The sequence below is a fragment of the Aulonocara sp. 'chitande type north' Nkhata Bay genome, linkage group LG4, assembly GCF_057382095.1.
Source record: "Aulonocara sp. 'chitande type north' Nkhata Bay isolate Kocher_YH1m ecotype deep benthic linkage group LG4, A_spYH_male_GT1.1, whole genome shotgun sequence".
Lineage (NCBI taxonomy): Eukaryota > Metazoa > Chordata > Actinopteri > Cichliformes > Cichlidae > Aulonocara > Aulonocara sp. 'chitande type north' Nkhata Bay.
In genome coordinates this window covers 12852329-12869034 of record NC_141347.1, presented here as the reverse complement: position 1 = coordinate 12869034, position 16706 = coordinate 12852329, and the positions used below count along the sequence as shown (strand labels likewise).

General features: G+C 41.6%; 1 protein-coding gene across 2 annotated transcripts in view; it reads left to right on the top strand.

The window, feature by feature from the left end:
• grin2ba (glutamate receptor, ionotropic, N-methyl D-aspartate 2B, genome duplicate a) overlaps positions 1 to 15420 on the top strand; it is a 140753-nt gene extending 125333 nt beyond the window's left edge. For both annotated transcript variants that reach the window (XM_086288498.1, XM_086288500.1), the window contains exon 17: positions 7487 to 15420. In XM_086288498.1, coding sequence (XP_086144624.1) covers positions 7487 to 9769 — 2283 coding nt within the window. In that variant the 3' untranslated portion in view covers positions 9770 to 15420. The remainder of the gene's footprint in view (positions 1 to 7486) is intronic.
• The last annotated feature ends 1286 nt before the right edge of the window (positions 15421 to 16706 follow it).

The following is a 16706-nucleotide window of genomic DNA, read 5'->3' as shown; positions in this document are numbered from 1 at the left end:
GCCTAATTTTAAAAGCAGAGAGGGTGTCTCTTTCCCAAATCCAAACTCGGAGCTGGTTCCACAGAAGATATTGAGAAAAGCCAAGAAAGACTATTATAATAAACTTTTTCAGGAAAACAAGAATAATATTAAGGGCATTTGGAATATTTTTAAAGAAGTATTGGGTAACAAGAACACACCCTCAGATCGGCCTATTTATTTCATTAAGAATAATCAAGTTGTTGATGACAAGACTGAAGTAGCAAACGAATTAAATTCCTTTTTTGTAAATGTTGGACCCACTTTAGCAAATTTAATTAGAAAAAATGACGACCCAGAATATGAGAAAGTCTAGAAAGGAGAAAGTAGAGTGCTTAATTCTATATTCTTAGCTGATATTACCATAAAAGAAATAGTAGCAATTGTAGAAAACTTTAAAAATAAAAAACCTACTGACTGTGATGGTATAGACATGGTTATAATTAAAAAGACTTTAGGCTGTATAAGTATTCCTCTTTGCTATATTTTTAATCTCTCGTTACAATCAGGAATATTTCCTGATCGAATGAAAGTGGCAAAAGTGATACCCTTATATAAATCAGGAGATAAGCATAGTTTTAACAACTATAGGCCAGTGTCTCTTTGTCACAGTTTTCAAAAGTGCTTGAAAAACCTTTTGCGCAAAGACTTGATAGTTTTATTGAAAAAAATCAACTAATAAATGAAAATCAATTTGGATTTTGTAAAAATAGATCAACGGCATTAACATTGTTGACTTTCATTGACGATATTTCATCTGCAACCCATAATAATAAATACACAGTTGGGGTATTCGTTGATTTAAAAAAAGCTTTTGACACGTTACAACATTCTATTTTGATTTCTAAATTGTATAATTATGGTATGAGAGGAGTGGCATTGAATTGGTTAAGGAGTTATTTAGAAAATAGGTCGCAATATGCACATTATCTCGGCAATACTTCTGAAAGATTGAAGATTGTATGTGGCGTTCCTCAAGGTTCTACTTTGGGACCTAAACTTTTTAATTTATATATTAATGATATCTGTGACGTATCAAAAAAGTTAAGTTTTATTTTATTTGCAGATGACACAAATTTTTATTGCTCAGGAGTGAATTTGAAAGATTTGGTTGAAATTATGATTTCTTAGATGTTAAGATTAAAAAAATGGTTTGATGTAAATAAATTATATTTGAATCTGACAAAAACGAAATTCATGATATTTGGCAATCGTGTAAAGGAGGAAGAAGTCATTATGTCCATTAATGGAGAATTGATTGAAAGAGTTACTGAATTTCGCTTTTTGGGTGTAATAGTAGATGAAAATTTGACGTGGAAATCACATATTGAGTATATTAGAAAGAAGATGGTTAAAGACATTTATAGTTTGGGAAATGTAAGAGATTTATTAGATTACAAAACAATGCACATTTTATATTTTTCATTGTTTTTCTCATACTTTAGTTACTGTGTCGAAGTTTGGGGGAATACATATGAGGATATAATATAAAACCTCTAAACTTATTACAGAAGAAAGTGATACGAATGATTCATAACGTTAAATATAGAGAACATACAAATAAATTATTTATAAAATCCAAATTATTAAAATTAGGAGATTTAGTGAAACTACGGACACTATTAATTATGTTTAAGGCTAAAAATAATATTTTGCCTTTTAAGTTACAAAGAGTCTTTTTAACGTGTTCGGGGGGAGAAGACAGCAGAAGGAAATTTTATTTTAAGCATCAGCTAGCTAGGACTACACAAAGATTAATGAGTCCAACGGTTAGGGGTATACGACTGTGGAACTCTCTTCATTATAATTTAAAGAATTGTATAAATTTACATTGTTTTAAAAAGTGTTACATGTCTAAAACGATAACTCAATATGAAGAATGTGAATAAAATTGGTGTTAATAGAAAAAAGATCCATTATTTTTTTGCCTCATTTATTTTATTTACTTATCTTTTCTCCTTGTTACTATGTGGAGTGGTATATTCTGATTGTAAATTTGTTGTTTGGTTTGAGTTAGGACTTGAAATAAGTGTTAATGTTAGTTTGTTCCTTGATTTTTGGTGCCGACTTACAATATAAGTTGGATTGTAGATAGGGGGCAGGGTTTAATAAGAATATTTTCTTCCTACTGCTCCTTTTCACACATGGTTGCAGTGCTTTACTGATAGAAAATGTGGTTGGTTTGTCTGAAAGAACTAGCTGTGGAAACTGTTGTACAAAGTGTGAAATAAATAAATAAATAAATAAATAAATAAATAAAAACGGAACCCTCTGCCTCCCATTCTACTTTTAAATACTTTAGAAACCACAAGTAAGCCTGGGAAGAGGGAAGTGCTTTATTGGGGTGACAAGATACTTTGACGCCCTTAAGATAAGATAGAGTCTGATAAAAACTTTTTAAGTGAGGAGAAGGATTTTAAACTAATTCTAGATTTAAAAGGAAGCCAGTGAAGAGAAGCCAGTGTGGGAGAAACATGCTGTCTTTCTAGTTCCTGTCAGTACTCAAGGTGCAGCGTTTGGATCAACTGACAGCTTTTCAGGGAGTTTTTAGGATTTCCCTATAATAATAAATCGCAACATTCACCCTAGAAGTAATAAATATATGAACTAGCTTCTGAGCATCAATATGAGACAGGATATTTCTAATTTTAGAGAAACTGCACAAATGGATATTCGTTCGCTATATAAGAACACAGAGGGACATATTCTGGTCAAAAATAACTCAAAAATTCCTCACAGTTTGGTGTAGCGCCCTTTTTGCCACTTATTTCACCCAACAACAGCCAGCAAGCAATTGCCTAAAAGTTGGGAAATATACATTTTTTCCCTGTGGTTGCTAGATGGTTGCCAACCAGTCTCTAGGCCCATGTAACTGAGCCCTTAGCTTGTATTGGCAACAAGGCAATAATACAACAATATGCTTAACTTACAATATAAGGCCTCAATTAACAGAGTTTTAAGTTTTTTACAACGATGTCGGGGGTGCAGCTCCATCTAGTGGCAGATGGCTGCATAATATATTGGACACAACAATTTACTGGTATTGTGCATCAATTAAAATGTAAACAATTAGATTAAATGACTAGTACCTCTTGAAGGCTTAGCGACTAGTGATAACAGTTTCCACAATTTTCTTCATTGTAATAATTATTATTGTCAGCTCACAGGTATGAATGACAGCAGCCAAAACAGTACAGTTATTTGGTCGTGGAAAGGCTGCTCTAAAGTAGGTGGTACAAGACATCCAGCTGGCTATAATTCAAATTAACCTCTGCGTAACTGAATCGTCCTCGTCTGTGAAGTCACCATCATTACTCATTACTTCATTACTGTCTCTAATGGCTCACAAATGAAGGTGCTTTACTCTTTAAGGCCTAAGAGATTCTAAAAATTCAAAGATGCATTCCACTTACCCAAATCAAACTACCGCTGCCAAAGTACACACACACATATAGAGAGAGCTTTCTCCTTTACTTTTGATGCCTTGGCCTTTCTGATGCCCATGAGGTAAATATTTACAAAATGCTGAGCTGAAATCAATACTTCACTCAACAAAAAATCAGCCACGGAACCGGAGAGGGTAGATTACCGGGTCCCAGGAGACCAAAGTCACCCCCAAGGTATTTGATTTGCATTCCAATTGTTTTGACATGGCTCCGGTGTAATTCACTGTGCGCCTGTGAAGGTGAAACACTGCATGCTAAACCACGTGGCTAATTTACAGCAGAGAAGCCACACACTGCTGCTTTCTGCCTCCATTTGATATGCTGTTGTGGTGCTGGGTCGGCTTGTGCCAAGAAAACAAGGCTTTGTATTTTAAAAAAAAGTAGAAAAAACTACCCCTCCTTGCTCTCATATTCCGCTCCAGTGCTCAACTTTGATTATTTTGTGTGGTGTTAATTTTGCGCCTGTGCTGTAGCGTCGTTTACGCCTGTCCGTGTCTGTTTTTTTGTAGAACGAGCATGGCATACTTGTTGCTAAAATGTCAGCCGATTTCTCCTTTCCATAGACAGGCTGGTTGTTGTTGTTCATTATTGCATCATTACAATTTGTATGGGAACCGGATCAGAGACCAATTATGCTTTGTGTAACATTCAGCGATTGCTCTCATTTACAGAAATTACCGGCGTCTTTGCTGCGATGTGACAAAATAAATGAACGCTGTGTGTCCGCAAATACAGCCAGATGATTCAGCATGTTAAAATATTCAGGGGAAATATTCATTGGGAGCGTCGATTTGCATGTGTAGCACAGATCACGGGAATTGTGGAACAGTGGAAGCTGCTGTTTATTATCTTTTGGCCAAGACGTCGCATTGTCTCCTTCTCATTTACTTGAGTGTTTTCTCTCCAGCCGTGTGCTTTCTCTTCCCTCTTTTTCCTCTCTTACGCTGCCACTCCGATTGATTCCGCTTTTTTAATTTCACAGCATAATCCAATAAACCTTATTGTTATTGCAGCAATTAACATTTAAGCTCGGCGGTGTAAAAAATGAGACATCTGCCACGGCTGGTGTGAGTCACGTGGCTCCGGTCATGGCTTCACGGTCGGTTAGCGCTCCCCCCTCGGCAGATCTGTGAGCAGTTCTCCCCCCGGCTACCTGCTCCTCCAGGTCCCACCTGGATCACTGAAACAAATTAATTATATTGATTTAAAAGCCTCTAATGACTTAAGAACTGTAAATGTATTAGAGGTTTAATCGCTCCACTTTTCACAGGCCTCAGATCGCGTCATGGCTAAGTTCGTTTGCATTAAGGAACACATGCTTACAGCACGCTCAGGCTGTATTAAATTATACGCCGCTACCTGTTCAGACGCTGTTCTATTTGCAATCAGGAGCTCTTATAGATTTTGATGTGATACCTTGGATTCTGAGGAGTTCTCTGGCCGCCGTTATTTCTTTTACACATCCTGACCAAACAATCAGCTACTGTGGAACCAGCCCTGCCAACTGTTACTTTATGTGGGCCTGCAGAGTAGACAAAATCTGCTGATGAAGATTAAGCATGCAGTCTCGTCCTAGACTCAATGCTTCTCATTCTTTCTCTGACTGGTTGCTACTGCTTATTCATGCATAAAAGAAATGTAAAAAAAAAAGTGCAAATATTTATCTCGATCTCGCCCTGTAAATCGTTACAATGTTAATTTTACCCTCCGCTATCAGGTTAAGTGCTAATGAGGGAAGCTTGCCGGCAAATTAAGCTGAATGTCGCAGAAAAAAAATCTTCCCAAAAGTTGATTATATCATAGATGTCACGGGAGGGAGGATGTGACAGATTCGGCAGCAGGTGGGGTGTAATCAGAACAATAAAATAAGAAAAACAAAAGCGATGAAGGGACGACTAATTATACAAACAGCCAGATGGAAAAAAGGAAACACAGATGACATGGAGAAGGACCGGATAAACATTAAAAGATGGTTCTGAGTTGGGGGAAAAGAAAAGAGGAATTTCACAAAGGTGGGCGTGTGCGCTTTCCTGAATACTGTTGAGTCATTTTGTATTTATATTAACCTCTTAGTTTTAGCCACTGTCAAGCTTTGCGTACTTGGCTGTTAACCGACTGTGAAATTAAAAGAAGTAATAACATTATTTAAAAAGAAGAATGAGGGATGAAGCCTTTCTGCTGCAATGCAGCCACTGTCCATGTAACTAATTAATTACTAGAAACAAGTGGCTTGGGAAAGGAAAAGTCAGGCTCAGGTGATGATATTGTTGGGTAAAAGGAGGAGAAGAAGAAGATCTGACATCCAAGACAGACTTCGCCTTATGACGGGACCTTGACCTCTGCAATGGGATGATCTTTGATCTCTAACAGTGGTTCCCGTCGTCATCTGCAGGGAAAAAAAATGAGTAAAATCATTGTCGGGAATTGATCCGATACTTTACAGTCCCCATCTGTCAAGCCTGGTTTGCGCTCTGCTGTACATCCATTTTTATCTGAATATTGTATCGTAGATCACTGGATGCAAATGGAGCAGTTTGTCTTTCTGTCACTATGATGCTCAGCTAGTGTCTCCTTGGCTTGGCCTTTCTCTTCATCCCTAATAACTGCCGAAGGATATTGTTCAGCTGAATTCTAATCACATTGAGTAAAAGTATTGATTGGCGGGGTCCGAGGAGTTCTTCCAGCCACTTGGCCTTTATCAATCATCACCCATCAAGGTACACTATCCTCTCTGAATCTTCACACTGTTTGCGCACTCGCACTGCCCCACTTTATTTCACATCAGTGAATATGCCACATTTCTGTATATAAAGGACATCTATTTCCCTTACCGCATACAGCGAGGTGTTGACAGAATCGATACCGAAAGCCGTAGCGGTTTTTTTTATGTTTGCTTGCTTTGCCGTCTCAAAGTTTTTCATTAAACACACCGGCTCTTTTTTTCCCCTTCATCTTTTTTATGAGACGACACATCTGATGTCATTGGTTGTGTTTCTGTGCCATTAACTACCACGAAACATACATTTTGAATCATATCAGTGCATTTCCAGTTTTGTACCCACTGTGAAGAGATGACATAAAATACGACATTAAATAAGATTGACTGATTGCTGGTGGGTTTGTGTGTTTTTCAGTCGTGAGGCCTGTCCTGTCCTCTCCAGGTAGCTTCACCCCCCATCTTTAAAATAAATCATAAATCTAGTGCCCTTGGTTACCTGGTCTATGTAGACAACCTGGATTGACTGATGTAAAACTTTATCGCTTCTGTCAGATATGTGGGATGGATGGGTGGACACTGTGGCCAAAACACCTCTGTTGGCTTGTGTTACAATTCAATTCAGTTCAGTCCAGTTCAATTTTATTTACATATCACCTTTATGCTGTAAGGTAAAGATCGTACTATAATACAGAGAAAAACCAACAATCAGACGAGCAAGCACTTGGCGACAATGGGAAAGAAAAACTCCCTTTTGACAGGAAGGGGAGGGAGACAGGATAAAAAACGCACTGTTGAAAAGAGCCAAAGATTAATAATAACGAATGATTAACTGCAGACTGGCATATAAACAGTGTGAGTGAAAAGAAATGAGTGAGGAAGTGCATTATGGGAAGCCCCCTCCCCCGCAGCCTAGGCCTATTGCAGCCTAACTAAGGGAAGATGTAGGGTCACCTGATCCAGCCCTAAATATATGCTTTATCAAAAAGAAAAGTTTTAAGTCTAATCTTAAAAGTAGAGATAGTGTCTGTCTCCTGAATCCAGACTGGAAGCTGGTTGCACAGAAGACAGGCCTTAAAGCTGAAAGCTCCCATTCAACTTTTAAATACTCTGGGAACCACAAGTAAGCCTGCAGTACAAGAGCGAAGTGCTCCATTGGGGTGATACTATTAGGTCTGTAAGATAAGATAAGGCCTGATTATTTAAGACCTTATATGTGAGGAGAAGGATTTTGCAGTGTCAAATAACAAATGTTTGAAATGTGCACCCTTTAATGCCTCCTCTCACCTGTTTTTCTCCCACACAGGGCATTTACAGCTGTATTCATGGGGTGCAGATTGAGGAGAAAAGCAGCTCTGCATTGAACTCGCCATCAGCCACCATGAACAACACCCATTCGAACATCATGCGGCTCCTACGGACAGCCAAGAACATGGCGTCCCTGTCAGGGGTGAACGGCTCACCACACAGCGCTTTGGACTTCATCCGTCGTGAATCTTCTGTTTACGACATCTCCGAACATCGGCGCAGCTTGGCGGGCCACTCTGACTGCAAGCCACCCTACATGCCAGAAGACAACATGTTTAGCGACTACATCAGTGAGGTGGAGAGGACGTTTAGCAACCTGCATCTTAAGGACAGCAATTTGTATCAGGACCATTATCTACACCACCATGGTTCAACTTTAGGGCTTAGCGGACCTCCTCCCAACAGACCCCATAGTTTGGGTAGCGCTAGTTCTTTGGAGGGCGGCATGTTTGACTGTGACAGCCTGGGTGGAGGGGTGACCCCTATTTTTACCACTCAGCCCTGTTCAGCACTGACCCACAGGAACATGAGCAAGTTTGACCTGCTGTCCGGACAGACTCCTCCCTCGGGCCAGAGCTTCAAGGGAGGCCTGCCCGACCTATATGGGAAATTCTCCTTCAAAGGAGGTGCCTCGAGTTCCACTTACATCCCTGGACATAGCTATTGTCCAGGGAGAGGAGATGATGATGGGAATATACGCTCAGATGTGTCAGACATTTCCACGCACACGGTAACGTACGGAAACCTGGAGGGTAACGCCAAAAAGCGCAAACAGTACCGGGACAGCCTGAAGAAGAGGCCGGCTTCTGCCAAGTCCAGACGGGAGCTAGACGAGATTGAGCTGGGCTACAGGAGGAAACCTTACCACATCAGTCACCACCACTATCACGGGCACCGCTCTGGTTCCCCACCGCTGCTGCCCTCTGAACGCAAGAGGGGTGGCGGAGGAAGCGGGGGAGGTGGAGGAGGGAACAATGATGGGAACTCTTATCTTTTCAGAGAAAAGGAGAGCGTTAGAGATTTTTATTTGGACCAGTTTCGGCCCAAAGATGGTGTCCCTCAGTGGGAACACGTGGACTTGACTGAGGGTCCTGGGAACAGAGATGGAGGAGTAAGTACCTGCACCTCCCTGGTACCAGTGGATGACTTTCTTCAGAGCAAACCCAAGAAGTCTGATTCAAAGAGCGGGGGAGGTTCTGGATTGGCTGGGGGAGAGTGGGAGTGCAGGAACTGTCGGGCTAGTGGGGGACTGGGGAGCAAGCAGATGTCATTGCATGGAGGTGGCTATGGTGGCGGCATGAGTTGTGGGTCCTCGGGAGGGGGAGGCAGTCGTCCCAGCTCCGCAACCTGCATGCGTTGTGAAGGCTGTAAAAAGACAGGAAACCTCTACGATATCAGCGAGGACAACAACCACCTTTTGGAACAGATGGGGGGCGGGGCGGGTGGGGGAGGAGGGGGTGGCATGGGCGCAGGCCCTCAGTCTCAATCTCAGGCACAGCAGAGGCGGAAGAGCGGCGGTTTCGGTAAGCCACTTCGGCGGCAGCACTCGTATGACGCATTTGTCGACCTGCAGAAAGACGAATTGGGTGGGATGGGCAGTTTGATGGGAGGCTTAGGAGGAGGTGGGGGCATGAGCGGTGCAGGCATGGGTGGAATGCTGCCCCCACCCAGAAGTGTTAGCTTGAAGGAAAAAGAACGCTACATGGAGGGCAGCAGCCCCTTTGCGCACATGTTTGAACGCCACGGGGGCTCCGAGAGGGAAAGGGAAAGAGACAGGGACCCATTGTTTTACGGAGGTGAGAGCCGGTCGGGCCTCTTCAGAGGCGGAGAAGGTGTCCACCGCCGCTCAATAGGGGAAAGAGACATGAGAGACAGGGACAGGTCTTTGATGGAAGGAGGGGGCGGGGCAGGGTTCTCTTTATCCAAATCACTTTACCCCGACCGGGTAAACCAAAACCCCTTTATACCCACTTTTGGCGATGACCAGTGTCTGATGCACGGCGCCAAACAATATTACATGAAAAAGCAACAGCAGCAGCAACAAGTTGCCAAAAACAGCCGAAGTGACTTCAGGAGCCAGATGAGTGCAACTTCGTATCTGCCAACATCTGCCACGGCGGCCGGGGTGATGTCCAGCGCGACGCCCCGGTTCCCGAAAGAGCTCAGCCTCGGTGGAATGAACCACCACGGTTCCATGCTGGGGGTCGGACCCCCGCGTCCCTTCAACGGAAGCAATGGCCATGTGTATGAGAAACTCTCCAGCATTGAGTCTGACGTGTGAAAGACAAATATGGGAGGAGGAGCGGAGGCGAAGGAGGGGGGAGTGAGGAGAGCAATAGAGGCGCATCTAGTTCTAGGAGATCAGGGATGACTTTAAAGATGCTGTAGACACACTTTAACCCTAGCCCATATTGAGATGTTAGGATTGGGAGGAGGGGCGGTAAGGGATTAAAGGAGGAAAAGACTGAAAGGTGGAGACTGAAATATAAAATAATGCGTAGAAGTTTTGATTTTTGCAAGAAATAATGGGAAACAAATCAGGACACCCTGAGGAAGTGTGGGATATCGCCCCCTTCTCTCAGAAATGGCCAAAGCTACTCTACTTTTATGTCCAAACACGGTCAATAAACATCCTCCCCTTAACTCAAGTCTACCATTTTCCATCCACCAGTGTGGCAGAAGTCAGTGTACTCGGTCGGCGTCGCGACGAGGCCGACACCTCTTCATAGTCTGCTATGGGACGTGTCGAGCCTGCTGCGATTCCATGGCTGTCTGAAAGGCTCCCTGCTGAGCGCTCACGAGGAAGGACAGCGAGAGCAGAGACGGGATTGAACTGCCCATCTGCCCCAGTGTCACAGCAGAAAAAGTAGATAGGGTCACGTTTGCTGGAGCGGCGACACGGGACGATGACTGCTGCTTCCCCGTCTTTCTCACGCTCAGTCAGGACGGAGACAGCCCTGTCTGTCCATCTCTTTTCGCAATGCACTTCAGTTCTCAATATCTCCTCTTTCTCTCCGCCCCACACCCCCCCATGCTTTTCCTCCTCCTCCTTATCCTCGACGCCAAAAGAGCTGATCTTGTTTGCTGTGAGAAATACAATCAATGAATGATAATAAGATATTCTTATAGAAAAAAATAACAGGGTATAAGAACAACAGTAATACTGATACAGTTGTGAATAACAGAGATGTTTAGTGCTGATTATAATAACACTGCTTATAATATCACTAAGTTTTTACTTGTTTTGTGTTCTCGCCGTAAAATCTTTCACTGCTGTTTTTAGCATCTGTGGTTGCAGTCTGTCTGCCCCTAGTGGCAGGAGGAAAGTTGTTCTCAGCTCAACCAACAAGCCAGAAAAACAGATTTTTTTTTAATTTGAAAAAAGAAATATTTGTTTTTGGTTTTCTGTAGAATGCTCTTACTACACGTTCATGCATTTATTTGCTCCTTGTAGAAAAACAAGATCTTGAAGATGTATTTGGAGTCGGCAGAAACACGACACTTAACATTTAAAGGCATCACAAGTGCACAGACGCGCGCACACACGTTCGGTTTCTGTCCATCTGAACTTGTGTTCTTTTGAACGATGACGTGCCGACGGGAGCTGAGGATGCTTGGGAGGAAGGACGTGCCTTAACGGTCTCCGGTGGAAGTGTCCTCCAAGTTCACAAGCGGCCCTCGCGCAGCAGCAGCCACCACCAGGACGGACCGGCAGGCTTCATAAAGGCCACTCGGCGTTCTTGGGGTCACATTTATGAGCCAAAACTGCAGTAAAACAAAATCAAAGATTTACAGCGGGCTTTGAGGCAGTGCTGCTGCTGCTGGTGGTGGTTTAGATACAAGATACCGTTTAAGATCTTTTATAACTTTGTAAAACTGTATTTCATATGTCAAGTGTGGGCAGCGTTTTATGAGCCACCTGTATTCAGGATGTCCCATTGTCACGGATAGACCGATGAGTCTCAGTTCACAACATTGGCAGCCTTTAGAACACTTGTTTTTATTCAGGTTACACAATGACAGTCATCAGGCACTTAACTTTTTCTCGGCCTCTTCACCGGTATCCTGTCGAAGGCGTTACTTTTCGCTGAGCGGGCCGAGGGGCTCGCACAGTAAGCTTTTGTTTGGACATCACGTGTGATTAATATTTGCGCTGTCGTTTACGTAGGCGAAACGCTGCAAAAAGAAAAGAGAAATGTGTAGGAGGAGTGTTGCCGTCCCGCGACAACAATGCTGATGGAAGTTTGAGCAGAGAGGAAGATGTCTATTTGAGAGACTGGCTGATTGCTTTTTACTTTGACTGATGTACATAGTCTTTTTAGCTGAAGAGGCCTAATTTCTTGGACAGGACTTTTTACTCAGTGTAGGTTCAGGCACTCAGTAGACATGCCTTATCATCCCATTGCCCTCGCCCCCACCCTGAGCTGTCTGATGATGACTCATCGCATTACTGTACAGAACAGAGGGAGCCCTGGTAGTTCTTTAAAGGTCTGATCTTTGATTAGTTGGTGTCAAAAAGTTCAAGGGCTGCTGGAGATTGCGCGGGGAGCGCCGGTCCGAGGAGTGTGATCTTTATCATTGTCGACCACTATATCTTAAGGCACCAGTGGAACGGACTGGGGAGGATATGCACGCGCACACGCGTGGAGGGAAGCGAATCAGGATCGAGTGATAACAGCTGTTCTTTTTTTAAACACTAACTCTGTTGACAACTATTCATAAATTCAAAAACTTGTCCTCCTCCTCTTCCTCATCCCTCGCTCCACAGATCACACTGTCAAAGCGAGACTTATCGAGCTAGCCTTAAATCCGACTCATCTGCCCCCCACACACACCCTCCTAATAAACAGATTGGGATCTCTGGAATTTTTATATGCACACATTTTGAAAGTTCAGGTCAACCATTAAAAGCAAGCTGGTATAGGAAGGAGAACGGCCAACGGGGAGTTGGGGGGGGGGGATTCGACAAGGAAATAAGAAGAAGGAGACTTTGCAGTGGGTATCAATCAGCGTCAGCATTAGTATGTTAAATCTTTACCTTGTAAATAATAATATATTTAAAAATCTTTTCACTTTGTACAGTAAACAGACAGACAGGATGTAACTTTCAATATGTTTTACAGCAATTTAAGAAATAAAGAAAACAAACATAAAAACTCGTAAAAACTGAAAAAAAATCACACAAACAAAAATATGCAAAATATAGTTAAGACACAGATATTACTAATCATAAGTGATATAATTGAAGCTCTTTTTTTCTTTCGATCTCATGTTTACTTAATTATAATAGTTTACCAATCAGTATACTGATTATGTTAAGAATTATGCTTTTTTTCCCCTTTTTTTTCTCTTATTTTCACTCAAAGTGTCAGAGGATAATTTTACTGTAGGTGTAGACGTTTGGTGATTTGAAAAAAAAAGAAGAAGAAAAAACAGAAAAAAAAAACAAGGGGGAAAAGTTTAGTTTTAGGAGTCTTCGCTAAGTTTCCCTTGGATTGTGTTAGATTCTCTCTTTTTAAGGTAAGCTATTCTTCATGCTTTTCGAGCGCAATTCAATTATCTACACATTTATGTAATACAATATTACATGTATACAGAGATGATATTTGCATATAGAGGCAGTATATTGTGATCCTTCATTTTTAAGCAGCGATCCTTGTTAAAAAAAAAAAAAAAACTTAAAAAAACCTCCTAAAAAACATTTGTGGATTTTTTTTGTTTGTTTTGTTTTTGTTGCCCGTTTCTTTTTCGATGTGGGCTCTAACGGTGATTGCACACAGAATTTAGAGCCATTGTCAGTCCGGCCTATCCTGTTATATCTCTGTTTGGGATAGACATCACTGTGGTAAATAAGGAAGATACACACATGCACACACACACACACAAATGCACACTGGACTTGCCCCAGTGTTGATATTGTGATATTGCTGAGGATTTAGGCACAATCTTGTGGAGAAAACCGTGAACGAGTGCAGTTTCATCTCAGTTATGTGAAGCTGAAATGCATTTGTACAACCCCTTATTAAAAGGTGAAACATCTCTTCCGTCATGTCTCTGTGCAGCGGTTTCTTTGTTCTTTTCTCTTTGCTATGGGTGAATAAACTGCCGTTGCACCGTTTTCGCTCGCTTGTTACTCAACTGTGCTACTTGACAGCTGGAAACAACTCATATGCTTCGGATCCTGATTTGTTTTGTGTGCCACCTTGTATTTGTCTGTTTGAGAAAGGAAGTATCGTTTGTAATCTGTTGTGTACATATGCAGGGTTTTTTCTTCTTTTTTCTTGTTTTCACACAGTCAGAAGCGATTTCCTCGCTCTTATTCTGTATGGTACTGATGCCAATAAGTCTCTATAATCTTCTCATCAGCCCCGAAAGGAGAAATTCATCTCTCTTCTGTTTTGCCCCCCCTTTTTTTTTGTATCTCTAGAGGGCTTGATTGAAAAGTGAAAAAAGTATCAGTGTGCACATAGACTCTGTTAGGTTTGCAGATCTTTTTCTTATTCTCCTCATTTGCAATAAACAGCATGACCAAACAGAAAATCTTCTTACTGTACGCCACATTTTATTTTATTTCATTTCATTTTGTCAGGATTTGGAGGGTAACTAGTTTGCTACCACTGGTTAGGAGGTGTACCTGGCGCTGCGGTGAGCATGCTATCATCAGACCTTTAGCACCTCCAGCTTCAGATCGGTCAGTGCTGCAGAGTAAGCAGGGCTCATTTGGAAGCCTTTATTTCCCTTAAGGCCATATTGTTCCCAGCTTCCCTTCTCTCTGCACACATTTGTTCAGATAGTTCACATAGGGGAAAACACTGGCACTTTCCCCCTTTTTTTTCCTTTTCTTGTCTTGTCCTTTTTTTGGGGGGGGGGGGCAAATTAGCAGGCTGGAACATCCTGAGAGTGGAGGATGTAAATATCACCCCAGATGACGTGTGTGCGGGGTTTTTTTTTTTTTGTCAGTATTAATGACACATGGGACCAAATACCAGCCTGACAGTTGTCTGCAGGGAGCGATGTAATGGTTAATCTGACTTGTTGAAAATGCTTTTTTTTCCCCCTTCTTTTTTTCTATGTGTATGTTTTGGATAAAGGGTATTTGAGAAGTTTCTCATATTTCCAGCTTTCATAATTGACTCTGAACTGCTAATTTTGTAATAAATAAGTGTGATTTCACCCGGTGCAGACAGAAGGAACTATACTGTGATGTTATATAGCTGATTTATTCTGAAGGTCCGTGTGATTTGTTCATTCTTATTCATGACAGAAAATATTTTAAGCCTCTCTTAATGTGTGTTACAGATCTCGCTTTTTACTGACGCACACAAAACTTTCTACGAAACTGTGTACAGTTTGTTTTGTTTTTAATATTGCGATTTTCCACCGTCATCATTCACAGATTGAGAATCGGTCGCGCTAACTGGGTGAAAATTGCCGGTGACATAAGGGGTTGCTACCAAATGTATTTCACAAGGTTAACAGGTTTATGAAATCACAAACATAGCCTGATTGAATTAACTGTGGGTGACAAAAAAAAATGTAACATAGAAATAATATCAATTGTATACATAATATTATTCTTGGCCATTCTTTTCTCTTTTTGTGGCCCTTTACTTTGAAACAATGCCAAAATTTTTACACCGTACAAACAGAAAAACCACACAAAAACAAATAATTGTACAGGTTGTGTATATACTGAATACTGGGGAAAATATTTACCTTCATTTTCTTTTTTTTTTATGGAAACAAAGTAATCTCAATAACAAAATTAACCACATCATGACAAAGTTGCAAAAAAACATCATTAAGGTACTTCTAATAAGGATCATACTGATATCTACAATTATAAGTGCTGACATAAGACTATTCTTTCTCTTTGTACATGATGAACAAAATGAAGTGTTGAGTATTAATAATAAAAAACTATAAGTTTCACGCGTATGTGGTCTCTTCTTAAGCTTTTTGGTGTTTATCTGAATTTCAAAGAATTGGTGATAGCCTGTAGATAAATGATGGACATGGCCACTATGACATCATTGGGAAGTCTCATTCTGAGCTTTTGCCCAGTACCATCTTGGTATTTAAGCATGTGATAAAGAGAGGGCTTGACTAAGGAGGGATAGAGTGTGCCTACATGCTAGTGACTTGGCAATCATTAGGTGCAGCAAACCCTGTTTTATGGTCTTTATGGACACTAATAGGGACCATAATCATAAAGTCACCAAGAAGGTGTTTACTGAGGTCAGAACAGTGAACCACAGGGCTCTTTTCCCACAGTCTCTTCTTTGTACCCTTAACAACACCTCAGTATATATCAGGGTTGGGCAACTCGAGGGCCGGTGTGCTGCAGGTTTTAGATGCGTCCTTGATCCAACACAGCTGATTCAAATGGCTAAAATACCTCCTCAACATGTCTTGAAGTTCTCCAGAGGCCTGGTAATGAACTAATCATTTGATTCAGGTGTCTTGACCGAGGGTGAGATCAAAAACCTGCAGGACACTGGCCCTCGAGGCCTGGAGTTGCCCACCCCTGGTATATATCAATAAAAATGTGGTTTGACGACCATGAGATCATTTTCAATAGTAGCTGCATAGACAGGAATCACCCTTGCTCACTTCTGATGTCACAGCCAATCATTTTGTTCTATAAGCTGGCCTGAAATGTCATAGAAACTGTGCAGTTTAGAAAAGAGCTTCAAGAGTTACTCCTATTAGGCTTCCAAACGGTAAAGAGTTACAGCACTTGAATGTTGATTCTTTTATATACAGTCTGTGGCACTGAACCATACATGAACACACTTCTGGACCCCCTTCAACTCAATATGTATCTATGCAAGCTTGGATAAGGCTGCATTCAAAACCGACTTACTAAGAATACCGTCACTGAAGATGAATCTGTTACAGGGTTACCTAACTCATTAGAGTACATTACCATAATTAGCTTGCTCATGTTGGTTATAGTCCACAGGGTGTTTAGCCTATTGTACCTTTGAGTGTGATAACTTTACCTTTGCATAGCAAGTTGATATTTGCAGCGTGCCCTCCACTACATCACTAACCACAAGATTACCAGCTTTGGCTGAATGCCAGCCACCATGGTTTCAGAGCTGAAGGGCTGGCATCTCCTCTTCAATGTGCCTCACCACCAGGGATGTGAGATGGCACTCAGCATATACTGTAGGTGCTTTACTAAATATGAATTAGAGCCCCTTAACAGCTGA